This window comes from Triturus cristatus, chromosome 3_1 (genome assembly GCF_964204655.1).
Source record: "Triturus cristatus chromosome 3_1, aTriCri1.1, whole genome shotgun sequence".
Taxonomy (NCBI): domain Eukaryota; kingdom Metazoa; phylum Chordata; class Amphibia; order Caudata; family Salamandridae; genus Triturus; species Triturus cristatus.
In genome coordinates, this window is record NC_140583.1 from 779,230,896 (window position 1) to 779,245,657 (window position 14,762).

General features: G+C 43.8%; 1 protein-coding gene across 1 annotated transcript in view; it reads right to left on the reverse strand.

Moving 5' to 3' along the window:
* Window positions 1-14,762, reverse strand: part of LOC146861012 (bestrophin-1-like) — a 304,635-nt gene that overhangs the window by 206,316 nt on the left and 83,557 nt on the right. Inside the window, exons 6-7 of the mRNA XM_085644975.1 lie at window positions 8,213-8,238; window positions 7,655-7,673 (exon numbers count right to left, since the gene is read on the reverse strand). Of these exons, the coding sequence (XP_085501101.1) occupies window positions 7,655-7,673; window positions 8,213-8,238 (45 nt within the window). The remainder of the gene's footprint in view (window positions 1-7,654; window positions 7,674-8,212; window positions 8,239-14,762) is intronic.

Below are 14,762 nucleotides of genomic sequence, written 5' to 3' on the forward strand. Positions count from 1 at the left end.
GTCTAATGAATCATGGCCAGAAAAAGATGTGAATTTATCCCTAAACGTTTTTGAGCTCCCGTGTGGGAGAGTTGGACAATGTTCCCATTGTGTACAATTAAAAAGCATGCGTTGAATACTAGCTCAATGTAAATAATACATGGGTATGGGATCGTGCACCTAGGCTCACCTGTTAGTGCCAGGACACTCCAATCCAAAGAAAAAGGAAAAGCAAGGAACGTGTTATCCAAACATATATCTAAGGAGGGACCAGATAAGTGTGATTCAACCATGAAAGGAAAACCCAGGCTCGTTTAGGCCGAGTGTCTAGGATGGTGGAGATGTCAAAAGTGTAGGATGAAAACCAGAAGCAGCTTGTTGAAAAAACAGGAGCCATAGATGTGGTAAAAGAACTGGTAGCTTCCACAAAAGGTGGGATTAGAGGAAACTACATCATCTGTAGAAGATAGAGCAGCAAGTACAGTACTCTCTTCCGTCGCATGGCTGGTATTTGTAGTAGCATTAGGAATTAACTGAAGTTCATTCACTCCCCCCGCCTCCCTCCAGCTGGGGGGAAACAGCTTTGATGTTGCTCACAAGCTGCAGAGGAATTTGCTATATGGTAGCGAGAGGAGTTAGGGAACTACCAAGGACTACTCATGGCCTACTGTTTAGAATCGACAACATGATGTAGCTTGATGTGATCAATGGAGACATTTGTCTCCATTGTCTTCAGAACCAGCAAGCAGTGGCAATATGACAGTTCTTGTACCTTAAATGACAAGAACTGGTACCAGTGGATGGTACGATGGGCCAAACTCCTTTTCTCTGCAACCTTTTCTCAAACGAGACCCACAATTTATGGATTCCAGCAGGAAGGTTCTGGCTGCTCCTTGATTTCGGTAGAGGCAGACGTCTTCAACTGTTCACTAGCTTTGCATTGCTGAAGTTTTGTAAATCCTGTAAGACAGCAGAACGATCATTTACATCAAAGGGCGTGGCTCCCGCCACAATGTTTGGACCGTCAAGGTCTGGAACATATATTTTGATGCCCTAAGGGACCTCTTATTGACTACAGCTACCCACAGATCGTTTAGGGAGATTATTAAGTGCTCTTTGTACCCGATATAGGTGATGGACCCATCTATGCCCTGAACCTAATACCCTAACTGTTAAGGATTGCTTTAAATCACAGTTCATCTTCCCCACTACTGGATTTTCCTCAGGATGATAGGAAGAAGAGTAATTCACCTCTACACGCAAGCAAGCCATAGAATCCCTATATGCTTTTGAGGCGAAAGCAGGGCCCTGGTCCGAGTGGAATGTAGTGCATGCCTATGTCCTGATAAATGCTTGCAAATCTTTAATAACAGTGCGAGCATCAGCCAAACGTTGTGGCCACACCCAGATGAACATTGAGCAAGAATCAACTGCAAGTAGGATAAACTTAAATGCGCCATCCGAACTAAGAGAACCAGAATAGTCCATGTAAATGCAGCCAGAAGGTTTGTTGGAATTAAACAGGTGCATCTGGGGTGAGCGTACTGTGGTAGAACTTTTCATTAGTTGACAAATGTAACAACAAAGGACGTATTTTTTGGGTGTTTATATAAGCCATGCCACTAATAACGTTGTTGTGGTAAAGAAATATGGCCCGCCCCACCTTCATGTGCAGAAGCAACACCTTCATGTGCAGCTATCACTAAGGCTAGCATGCTGTCGCATATAGCATTAACAGCAGACAGTATATCATCATCTACCCCTGTATGAGAATGAGTAATCGCATCAACTGTTGCAGTCGCAACTGCGGATTTGGCTGCTTCATCTGCCAAAGAATTCCCTGCAACGTGTGATCCTACAAACTGATGACTCAATATATAAATGACTAGATTCTGTGGCAACCTATCTTTAAGGTCTGCTACTCTCACCCAAAGTGATTTATGCTTGAAAGTGTTGCCTTTAGAATCTCTGAACCCATTTTGGCGCCAATAATGCAAATTGTCATTAAAAGACTGGACACAATAATACGAATCACACACTATAAGCATAGTGAATTCAGGATCCGTATGTTCTAGTGCAAGAACAATGCTTGTAGTTTATCCAACTGCGCAGTGCAGTCGCCTAAGGAATGTGAGTTTTTGTGGTTGGAATTGACCATCCAACATCACACCATAAACAGAGGCGCATGCCTCCGAATATTGGTGCTTGGTCCCTTTTGCAGGTTGGGCTGAAATATCAGTATAAGCAAAGTATTTATAATGCTCTAGAGGCAAAACATTGCTGGGCATGGGATAAACATGCTCATATTGAAGAAAGTCTTGTGTCTGTAAAGACAGGTCAAAGACTAAGTCTACATCTGTAGCTGTTAAGGATGTTGGCCATTGTATCGATCTGGGATGGGGGGGCTTTAGTATTTGGAATGCTTGCTTTTGTGTCAGTCTCTTAGGCTGGAATGGGAGTAACAACCATAATGTACTTCCTTTGTGCAAGTGGCCTTTCTCTAATTATAGCCATCTGCACTGCAGTCTGTATTTCTTCAGTGGATGCAAAACGCATCTTCGCATTGGAGTACAAATACAATTTAAATGCAATTAGCACTGTTTCTCCTTCATTAAAGGTAATATATGTAAAGCCAATCGCACCTGCAGCTATACAGATGAGCAGGTTTGTAGTATTTACACGTGTATGTAAGTGTTGTCTAGTAAGCAAGTCACATTGTAGTGATCTGAGTATGACTGTAGGGTCTGATGTCCAATATAAAGAGGAAAAATCAGGATGAATTAATTCATATTATTATTTAATGCACCGTGCATAATTAGGTAGGTAAGTTCTGCCGAAATTAAGGTATCCTAAAAAGGACGTAGTTTCCTAAGAGTGTTTGGTGGTTGTAGCAGAGCACACCTCTTTAGAAAGTGTAGTGCAAGGCTTTACCCCTCATTTACCCCTCATGGGTAACATTGTATCCTAAAAATGGCACACTTAGAAATGCTACATTAGATTACTTCAAGTTGAACTTGTTGCTAAATTCAGTAAATCCCTGTTAGAAATGGGGGCCTCCAGTTGGCAGCAGCTGGCGCCGGTGTCAAATAGTGACCCTTATTCCTAAGTCAGAGTAAGGGGGCTACACCCTTTGATAACCCCTGCTCAACCCTGTGGTAACGTAGCATGAGCAGGCAGGCATATCTCGGAAGCAGTGTGTGAAGCATTTATGAGCATACACAATAACGCTGGAAAGACGCTACAAAAGGGACACCACAAGCAAGTATAGAAAAGTAGTTATCTTTATATAGGTTAAGCACGAAACGGAGAAATGCTCAAAGAACCACAATGCACATAATTACAGATTCATTCAGGGCAATGGAAGCGCTCGTGCGTGCGGTGGAACAGGCTTAGTTCGGGGGCGGGGCATAGGCGGCCCGGTTATGCACAATGTACCTGGGATATAGAGGGGGGCACAGCGCACAGCTTCACGCGGAAGGTGCGGGATGAAAGGCATACTTTCAGCGGCCACAACTTCTTGGCTGCAGCAGCCCGCGGCGTGCACTGACGCTAATCCTAGGACGTGGTTAGAAGGTGGTGCCCAGCAGCACACACAGAAGATGGCAAGGTTTGTGACGCAGGGGCTAGCCTGGGCGCTCAGCGACACAGCTCTTCAGCTGCAGCGGCCCGCGATAGCAATAGCGATGGTTTCTGTAGTAAAACAAGGGTGGGCACTCAGCGGCACAGCTCCTCAGCAGCGGCGGCCCAAAATAGCCATAGTACCGATTCTCGTAGTATCCACGTGGTAGGACCAATGCGGGTACTCAGCAGCACGACTCCTCAGCGGCAGCGGCCCACACTAGCGACAGCAATAGTTTTCGTGGCAAGGCCAAGGCGGGCACTCAGCGGCACAGCTTCTCAGCTGCGCGGCCGACAATGGCGACAGCAGTGGTTTTCGTAGCAAGTCAGATGCGGGCACTCAGCGGCACAGCTCCTCAGCTGCAGCGGCCCACAACAGCGACAAGAATGGATTTTGTTGCAAGGCAAAGGCACGCACTCAGCGGCACAGCTCTTCTGCTGTAGTGGCCCACAATGGCGATAGCAATAGTTTCCGTAACAAGTCAAATGCAGGCACTCAGCGGCACAGCTCCTCAGCTGCAGCGGCCCACAATGGCGATAGCAATAGTTTTCAAAGCAAGTCAAATGCAGGCACTCAGCGGCACAGCAACTCAGCTGCAGCGGCCCACAATGGCGATAGCAATAATTTCTGTAGCAAGTCAAATGTGGGCACTCAGCGGCACAGCTCCTCAGCTGCAGCGGCCCACAATGGCGATAGCAATAGTTTCTGTAGCAAGTCAAATGCGGGCACTCAGCGGCACAGCTCCTCAGCTGCAGCGGCCCATAATGGCGATAGCAATAGTTTCTGTAGCAAGTCAAATGCGGCGTTCCCCACAGTAGAACTAGAGACCCTGGATTTCTCGACAGAGGCCTCACCTGCAAGTAGGATTCCCTTCAAGAGGAATCCGAGCTGCTGACGAATGAAGTCTATTGTCCCTGAGACTTCGGCAGGAGGCAAGCTCAAATCAGGCCCATGGGTAGTTGCTTCAGTAGATGGATGAAAGTTTCAAAAGTCCTTTTCCTCTTGTTACGCGGACAGAGGTTCGTCTTCGCATCCCGAAGTTACACACCTCGGAGGGGTTTCAGCCCAGATCTTTATACCCCAAAAGTCTTTGTTCTTGATAAAGTCACAAATCACTCAACCAGGCCAGAACCAGTTTGGTGTCGACTTGGGTCACTTTATTTACGAGGCGGCATCCTCCCTTTCAGGGAGAGGGGGCCCACCATCAGACGCCCAGTGGGAGGTGGAGCCATCATTCACCTTGCCAGACACAGCCCTGCTCAGATCAAAGGGGTTACCCCTTCCCATACTTCAACGGCAGATTCCTCCATTCGACCCAGGTCGGCCTCAGCCTGCCCTGGCCCTCTAAACCAGACGACCAATACACATACCAAGAAAACACACAGGAAGGTTTAGACAAAAAGCTACCTGCTTTCCAAAAGCGGTAGTTGCGCACTCAGAATATAAAGGCAATCACCACTACCAGATGCACGTTAATATTTGAACCTCAAGCATACCAAATTCGACTTTCCTAACATGTTCCTTGGCACTACTAAGACTATACTAGTTCATACAGTTAATTTATAATAAGGAGCATTCGCGCTGTGACACTGAATGGCCGTGGCACAGTGCCCAGAGCGTCTAACGGCAGCAACCACGAAGGAGACCAAAAGTGACAAAAAAATAGAAGGGAGACCTACGCCAATGGTGCCAGGCCTAACAATCCCAATATTATGTGATCTACTTTGGCTGAATGTGTGTTTAACTCAACGTCTGTCAGGTAGATATCAACTACATTGGACAATGTGTCTGAGTCAATCTCATGTAGAATTGACACATTGCGGGAATCAAACAGTCCTGGACTGTTCTTATACCCATTAGGGAGCTGACAAATAGGATGTTGAAAGCTAGCGCCAAGAAGGCAGTCCAATCTCTGCTTTCAGGCGCTATATTTGGGCAGAAAAAAACCATTGGAACTATTCAAGGGTGCTTAACATTTTTTACGGACTATATTATTTATAAGTGCCGTACTGTGTGTATTTTGTACTGCAAATGTGTGTGTATGACTATTTAAATGTCCGTAGTCTAAGATGATACGATATGAATGGCATAAGACATGAACAGGCATCAGACAACAAACAGGGGGGTATTCATTTGGGAGACACAGGGTACAATTACTCGCTGATACTCGAATTGTGAGCAACTGTTAAGAGTATGACTCTAACAGTTGCTTTAACCTCCTATTTTATTGGGTATTGTGGCTGCACTTCTGGGCTGGACCGTATGGGTATTACAAGAAGAGTCCTTATTCCAGTCGACATGATTGTGATACAAAGCTAGGGCTTGTGCAAGAGCCCATTCTGATGCATATGCCTATTTGACCTCATCAGGGACAAGCGCAGAAAATGCTGGTGTTATAATATCTTCACCTTATGGGGATGTTTATACAAACTCTGGAGGCCAATCGACCTCCACTAAGAGAATGTTGTATGATAAAATTTTAAATTTCCCCAGAATGTTACGCGATTGGTGTGCTGTATGTCACCATCAATTTGCATATAACATTATATAATCGATCTGGAGGGGCTATGCGCCTGTCCGGGCTTTCAGCTGTAACTTATTGATCAGTTGCTTTCGCTGCCAGAAATTCCTGGAGATTCCGGCAAACTATAGTGACCTCTGCCGTCCTGTCGAGGAGAGTCACTGCCCCACTCCTGTTTAGGAGGAGATTTCTAAGTGTTGGTGGCATATTTTACAGTTATAGCCGCAACTTTCTTTTTCTGAAATTGGGGTTTAAACTGTGGAAGCTTATCTTCCTTCTTTATCTTTATGTCAGAAGAGCCTTGCGACTCCTTTCTCCCTTTCACATACTCTTCCTGTCTGGGCTCAGAACACTCTCCTCTCACATATTGCTTGTCTGATGAGTCCTGAAAGAAAGGAGAAGGACGAGTATCATAATGCTGATACCTATCAGGTGTTTTCAACTGTGTGAGATCACGCAAATTATAGCGTCAGTTTGAAGGCTTCGATGGTGGAGAACCTCTTTGAGACCTAGCTTTTTCTTTAGGTTTGTCCCATAGTTTTTTTTTAAACAAGCTCCTTATTCTGCTTGGCAGTGTACTTGTCAGAACCAGGTTTGCCAAGGTGTGGATTATTGAGTCTGGCCCCCAAATTATTGTGACCTATAGAAGCATATACTTCACCAATAATTATAGGTAGCTCACGTTCCTGGTTGAATGGTTCAAGCAGCACATGCCGCTGGCATATAGCCAAAGCTGCTTTGCCTTTAATGTTCGACAGGATCATTGAGGAGACCACAGCAAAAATTCCCATTCATTTCAACCCCAAATCCAGGGCAACAGCTACTCCATGTTTGTTCTGCATCTGTTTTAGCATCTCCGGCAAGACTGACATGGATGGAATACCGTGCATGATGGTATAGACTGCAGCAAAGACTGTGCCTGAAGTTGCACAGTCACCTATTTGGGGAAGCATACCATGGGGTAAGCATATAGTCAATATTCTGTGCTTGTCTTTTGGTCCAGTAAGGGGAAACACAGCTTCAATCTGATACATTTTTTGAGCTATCCAAAAAGGAATTTCCTCACGGTTTGCGGGAATATTGCCCATAGTTGAATGAATCATTATAGGACTTATTGCAGGTACTGCAGGCAACTGCGGTTGCCCTGCTAAAGCTGCTCTTGCTGAGACAGCCGAAAAATATTGAGTTAAGCATCTATATAGTCTAACTCGACCACTGTATAATTGCTGTAGCTCATTAACATTGAGATTCCATAGGTCAGGTTATGGTGCATAATCAGCTAGTGCTGGTGAGGTGGCCCCTTCCTTACTAAGGGGACCCATGTGTACATGAGTAAGTACATGTATTAGGGTGCCTCAGAATCAGTTTTGGTATTACCAATGAGAAAGTGGAATTTCTAAGAGCTGATATTCTCTGTATTGTTTTGTTGGTGCAACGTCAGTGTATTCATGAAATGTCTGGGTATTAGCATCCACAGCTGGAAAATTGACCCAAGAATAAAATACTTCCAAACAATAGGCATCGTGGGCTTCAACCAAGAAGATATGTCACCACCTGCATTGCCATGGCTATGTAAATTTAAATGCTCACGGACTGCAGGTCTGCAATAAGCTTTGGTGTCGCCATTAATAAAGCTGTTATGGAAACCACTAAAATGGGTAATCCTTTTAAAGGTTCAAGCTTGAACAACTGACATAAAAAATTAGGTGCTTCCTAAAATACTGTGGAGGATTGATTCCCAAAACCAGAGGAGGTGCAAGGGTGTGATGTGCACAAGCAAGTACTACTCACTAGAAATGTTGAATAAGTGCCTGACCAATGCCAACTTGGATTCTGCTGGTAAAGCATAATTATGCCTTGGGATGACAGGACGTCAGAATGTAGGGACTGAGTCTCTCTACAGCGTCTGTATCTGTCGGCTCAAATCCTGGCTAGCTCACAGTCCTCACCTGAACTCCTAACCTTACCAGAGCAGCAAGGGATTTTGGCAACCTAGAACATGACCAAGGGAACCGTGGAATCAGATCCTCAACTTTCGTCACTCACTCATGCATGCGCATAGTAAAAATAGGAAAGACACGAATGAAGTTTACAATGCATTTATGGAAACTATCGCAGACTATTATGCTGCGATCACTAGGCAGAGGAAACTAAACAAGTAATTAGTATTACTATCCGACTGTATAAAATAAACATTACCACAATGGCTAATTATCTATCTGTCTAGGCCTACCTTAAAGTGAGGATACAGGGATATATAAGTGATCTCTGGGATTGGCAACAGACCCCATATCTGGTGAGTATAGTTAGGTGGTCTGCATCATGAGTGTAAACTCAGTTTACGCAAGGCCGTATGTCAGGCTCTCCGTGGGTTCGTTCATGGACAGGTCTCTCTGCCTGAATTATTCTCTCTGGTTCCCAAGGGGACGAGTCACAGTTTATATGATAAAAACTACTGTGTTGGAAAGCTGCAGCTGTGCTGCCATGTTATGTCTAAAACGTTAGGAGCTGTTGATGAAACGAGCAAAGAAAACAGTACAGCATGTTGCTATGTATTCCAGGCAACCTTGTAAAAAATATGCAGACTGACTCCCGAGAAGAATCACTGAATAATGAACCACATAAAATAATGTCATGAAAACAAATGTGTTATGTGTTGCTGCGCAAAGCAGAGGCAGCCTAAAAACATCTAATATGCAACATTAAGGGAGAACTACAGTGGGCCCAGAAGGGAAATCACTATAATACCAAACTGAAAGTTATAATTATTTTAGATGAAAGTCTGTTTGCTGTTGATGAAGATTTGTCATGTCATGCAACATCAAGAACTCTTAGCAGCAAAAACCAAATGGATTTATGAATTAATATTGTGGGAAAAAGTTCAGTGAAAAAGATTGATAATTAACCTTATGTACCGCTTCTGTGCAATATTTTGATTGATTGTGTTCAGACTACAGTTCTTGCAGACTCTGGTTCACCTTAATTGTTTTTTCGGATGTGGTTTTCAACAAATTGTAGAAACAGTAGTGTATTGTGGTAAATCCATCAATGTGTTGGGTTTTTATTGCTCTAGTTCAATTCAGAGAGAAAAATAGTATTGAAAGATTTATATTGTGCACAAGGGACAACACTTAGGGCTAATTACGATGTTGGGCGGACTCTGGTCGTCCTGACACCATTGTGGATTGGGAACCGCCCGACCTTAGGTCGGCGGTTCAGACCGCAGTATTTGGATGCGACCACCCACAGGATGGTTGAAAACATGAATTTTTCAATGGAAGCTTGTGCGGTGGGTGCAAAAGGCACAAGCTTCAATTGAAAAATGCATGTTTTCAAAAATCCCTGCACCGTACAGGGATGTTTAGGGGGGCACTATAGGTGTGTCGCCGGCTCCAGAGTGGAGGACCAGGAGAGAAGGGGCCCTGCTAGGGGCTCCCAGTGTCGCTTTTCAACAGACTTTCCATGTCGGAAAGGCTGACATGGAATGGCTGTCGAAAACCGACATCATAATCCCGACAGTGGAACCTCCGTCATTTATGGGATTATGAGGTGTTTCAGACACACGAAAAGCGTCGAACAGTCCCTCCGCTTGCAGCCTCCGACTGCACGCATTGTGATGGCGCAACTGACGAGCCGTCGGTTGCGGTCAGACTGCCATCGAAATCGGCCCCTCACCTGAGTAGAGATACTAGGGACATTTGGAAACGATCTTCGGACCTAGGACTGAGGGTGAAATTAAATTACAAAACACACCATTCTAGTGAAACAGAAATCAAGAAGTTTATCTTTGAGGATTAGGGAAGAGCTTTTAACTTTATTATTTAACATGTGTAAAAATAGCGTTATACAATCAGTAACATCTTTGGAATGGGTTTCTCCCATTGTGTTAGTGATGTTGAAATCTGATGCTTTAAGATTCAATAAACAAATTTTAGTGGGCTATCAAGATAAATATTTTTCCACACTTGACCTTTGTGAAGCTTGTAACCAAATTCAACTCACTGACAACTGTAAGTACATAACAAGATTCTTGACCCCGGATGAAGCTTTTTGTTGTGAATGCATGCCAAATGGATTGGCATCAGCTGTTTCTGTCTTCCAAAGACCTGTGGACAGTTTATTTAGGAACATGAAAGGCTTGGTGTTTTTCAGGATTATATCATTGTGTTTACCGTAACGGTTGAAGAAAACAATAGGAACTTTGCACAGGTTTTGTCCAGACAAGGAAAAAGAAATGACATTACAAAAAGATAAATGCCGCTTTTATGTAGAAAATTGAATACTATGGTCACACTATATCAGTAAAAAGAAACAAATCTAAAGATTCTTTCTAGAGATGTATGTGACGCTCCATTGCCTACATCTAAAGACCAGCAACTTCATTTTTAGGGTTGTGCAAGTACTCATGATTTATAGAAAGTTGTTTCACCTGGGTTTTAGCAATATGGAGATTGGAACATGGAAAGAAGCTGCCAAAGTAATTTAGTGTGATAGTTTATCACATGACTTTGTCAAATTGTAGTCAAAATTATTACTGTTCCCGCCTGGGAAATGCTGGTTGCAGAGTCAATGTGGATGCCAACAGATCAGAATTGGTGCCATATTATCGCAGCAATTTCAAGAAAAGGGAAAATTGGAAATTACGATTGCTTTTGCCTCCAAATCTTTATGGGATGTTGAAAGAAGATATTCCGCCACAGAGGGAGAATCCCTTAGTTGCATATAGACAAAAGAACATTTTAAAACATTCCTTTTGAGCAGACATTTTACTATTAAAACTGATCATAAGCCCTTAATTTTTCGTTTGACAGGTAGTGGCAGCCGGCAGGCCACTCCAAGATTCATTACAATTTTGTCAAAATTATATTAGTTTAAATTTATATCAGGCAAAGACAATGTTACAACTGACTGCTTTTCTAGACTACCTTTCATATTATCGTTTTAGTCAATTACTACTCTAAATGGTGGAGTGGAAATTTGCTAGATAGGTAAATACTGAGGCAGTCTTTGCATTCCTCAGAGAATATTTCTCCAGGGAAGGTTTTCTCACATCCTTAATACCTGACAATGGGATGCAATTTGTTTCTGCTAGGATTAAATATTTTCTAACTAAAGATTGTATTCAACATAAGTGTACCAAAGAATTACACCAGCGAGGCAAGATGGCGACCGCTAGTCTAGCGGTGTGAGCTGCCTCCCGCTTCGCTCCCTGAATCCCTGACCCGTAGAGAGGTGGCGCTGAAGAAAGACTGACCGGCCGATTCCGGCTTCACGGTGCCCGCGGCTGACTTCGCAGCAAAATCTACGAGCCTCCGGCCTGAAGGAAAATCAAAAATCAAAATCAAATCGGCATCGCTGCCTCACCTTAGAATATGGTGGTATTTGCTGCTCCCGCTGAAAACTGCTAGCGGCACTATCGGTATCATCGATATTTCACTCATCGTGCTCCTTGGCTTCCTCCTCCTCGTCATCTCTGATCCGAGCTTAACTCACCGTCTGTGTGCTCTCGACTTCATTTGACTCTATTGGTGCTGGGCTGCCCGCATTTCACATTAGCTGCTGTCTATGTGGCGTCTCATCATCCAGCTTCCCCGGTTACTATATTTCATCCGACGCTTTTCGTTTTGTTGGGCCAGACAATCTGCGCTTTGTTCTGCTCTGTGCCCACGCACAATGCCGCCAAAAAACGCCAATCAGCAGGTGAAACCCCCTAACACGCGCAGCGGCAAGAATAAGCACGCTCAAACTCACAGCGCAGAGGAGTTGGAAGCTGGTAATTCAATGCGAGGGACAGCTAAAACCGGTGAGTTTACGTCCACATCTATCTCTTCTTCTGCTAAAAAAGGGGGAGAGTCTCTGAGCAGGGCCTTTAATCAAACAGTACCTGTATTATTTAATAAGCAAGCTGCTAAAAACGCAACTAACCTGCGCACATCGGTATCATCCCTTCCTTTCGCACCAACAGACACCTCACTAAACTCCGATCCCGATCCCGAATCAGAAGTGTTGCGTCTCTCCGACTCTGTGCGCGTGCCTGGATCACTACCGCATAGGATTCTGGGATTTGTAGTCCCAAATACTCTGAATACTATTGTTGGAACTGGGGGGGCATCGAACACTACCACTAATGCTTTGACTACCTCTGTGACTATTTCTGCTCAGCCCATATCAGTGTCCATTGAAACTCCATCTCAGGAACCCGCTCTTGAGTCTACTGAATTTTTTTTTTCTATGTCTGACCTCACATCCGACGAGACCTTGGGCAAGGACTGGGCTGATTATCCAGAGGACAGTAGCTTGGGAGAGGAGACCGGGGTAAGTGAGACGTCACCTGGTTCTAGCGTAACTGTAAAGAAACACAGGGTTAGGGTCAGGAGAAGGCCCAAATCCAGGAATAAGTCTAATGGTGCAGAGGACCCTCTACCCACTCAATCTAATCTCCCAAGTGAACAAGCTATTCTTGAAGCACCTAACTCTGATCCGTGCCCGGAAGTGACTCTCTCCATGATATACCAAACAATGTTGGCTCACAGATCAGATACAAAAATGGAGATTGCTCGCACATAAGGTACATGTCAAAAAGTAAAAAATGCTGTGCGCCGCATTACAAAATTTTGTACCGACATGACGGCCAGAGTTTTGGAAGCCGAAACGAGGATATCCACTCTCGAAGATGAAGTTGCCATACAAAAGAAGGAACTTGCCTCTGTCAAAGCACAACGGGACGATGTCAGCTTCAAGCTTGCTGAGATTGAAAATCAATCGCGGAGAAATAATCTGCGCATGCTCGGAGTCCCTGAGAATTTTGGCGGAGCAGATGTCCGGAAATTTATCTGTGAACTTTTCTCGGAAGCATTTCCAGAACTTACATCTTGGGACTGGCCGTTGGTCATTGAGCGCGCTCATCGCTTTCCATTTCAAATTAAATCTAGGTCAAAAGAAGGAGAGTACCCGAGAGTCATTTTGGTCAGATTCAATAATTTTTTAGCCAGAGAAGCTATTTTTGATCTGGCCAGACCTGATAAAAAGCGTTCTGCCAGAGGCTGTTGTTTTTTCGTAAGACCAGATTTCTGCCAGTCCACTGTTACTAAGCGATGGCAGTTAAGGCAACTAATAGCTGGTTTTCAAGAAAAAGGTGCCACTGTCTACTTGCAAAACCCAGCCAAACTTAAAGTTATTTTTAAAAATCAAACAAGATTTTTGGTTTCTGAAATTGTGGCAAAAGAATATCTTGATTCTCTCTGACCTAATGCTTATTCTCAAAAGGAATGGTATTCTAAATGTTATAGTTATGTTGGGTTGATATCGCTGGCTGGATCAAGCTGATTCTTGAACACTATTTTCCTTTATCGGGTCATCTGGGAGTGGGGCGGGGAGGCACTCTGTGATCCCAGGGACTGGCTATCCCTGTGCAATCTGCTATATCAAATGGAAAAGATGTCAACAATTTTCTACAAGAGAAATGTGGTGCTGTCATTTGACTCCACATTCTTCCTCTGGTTTTGTTCCTTTGGACTTACTTAGGAATGGTGTACCCATGTCAGGTAGTAATCCCGGTTGGTTGTTAAAATATCATTCCCCCCTAGTTCCTAGTGACATGCATGAATTGGTGCCTGAGAGTGTGATTAAAAGAAAGCTAAAATTAAGCAGTAGTATGATAAAATATGGTGTCAGATCATCTAAGATTAAACGTAGAGAGGTAGTTAAGGCCAAGTGCCTGAGTTGTGTTGAAAATGGTTCTGCTGTGTTTCTGGGTCCTTGGACTAGGACAACTGCTAGATTAGATATTGCCATGTGGTGGAATCTGAACAGATTGACATAATGTCAAAAATGTGTGAAGGAAAGGAAGATGGTGATGAAATCACAGATGTGGCATGCAAAGGAAGAAAACTCCTTCTCCCATCACTTGAATGAGTCAAATGAGATTTCTCATCTAATTTGAACATTTCGCAAAGAAGTCTGCAGGTCTGGATGTTGATGCAAAGATTCCTACAAACAACGTTGACAAGCCCTTAAAACCAAGTTAGTAGAAGTAAGACGATTGTGAAGAGCCCGGATATTTAAAAGACTATGTTTAATCTTTATTCCATCATTTCTATTGCAAGTGTGTTGTGGAAAGAGATGTGTTGTAATGCTTTATCTGGTATGTTTGCCTTTGTTTTCCTTTCATCACTGGCCCCACCTGTCATAGTGTTGCATGTCTCCCTCTATTCTGTGCTCCATCGTGTCCCGTCTGTAGTTTTCTGTACCAGAAGAGTGTTTAATATTAGTTGGGACTCTAGTATTGAAGATGCTTCTCACTGCACCTTTTGCCAGAGGACTTGAATAATGCATGGACAGGGGCATAGCTTCAGGGGGAATGTGTGTGGGGTGTTACACCCCACCTAATAAATGTATTTTCGAATGAATAGTTGGGTACAGGTACTTTCAGTTGGGTATAGTGAGGTATCTGTCGGATTTCACCTGTGATTTTTGCATACACGCACTGACAAAACACACACTCTCTCATCTCTGTTTTGAAAGCCATAAAAGGGTTTATTTGTCAAAATATGTGTTTCTTTTATTTAGTACGCCTATTGATCCGTATTCCACTCCCTTTCCGCTTCCTTTTAAGTCCCCCTCATGCGCCCTGCTTGTCATATA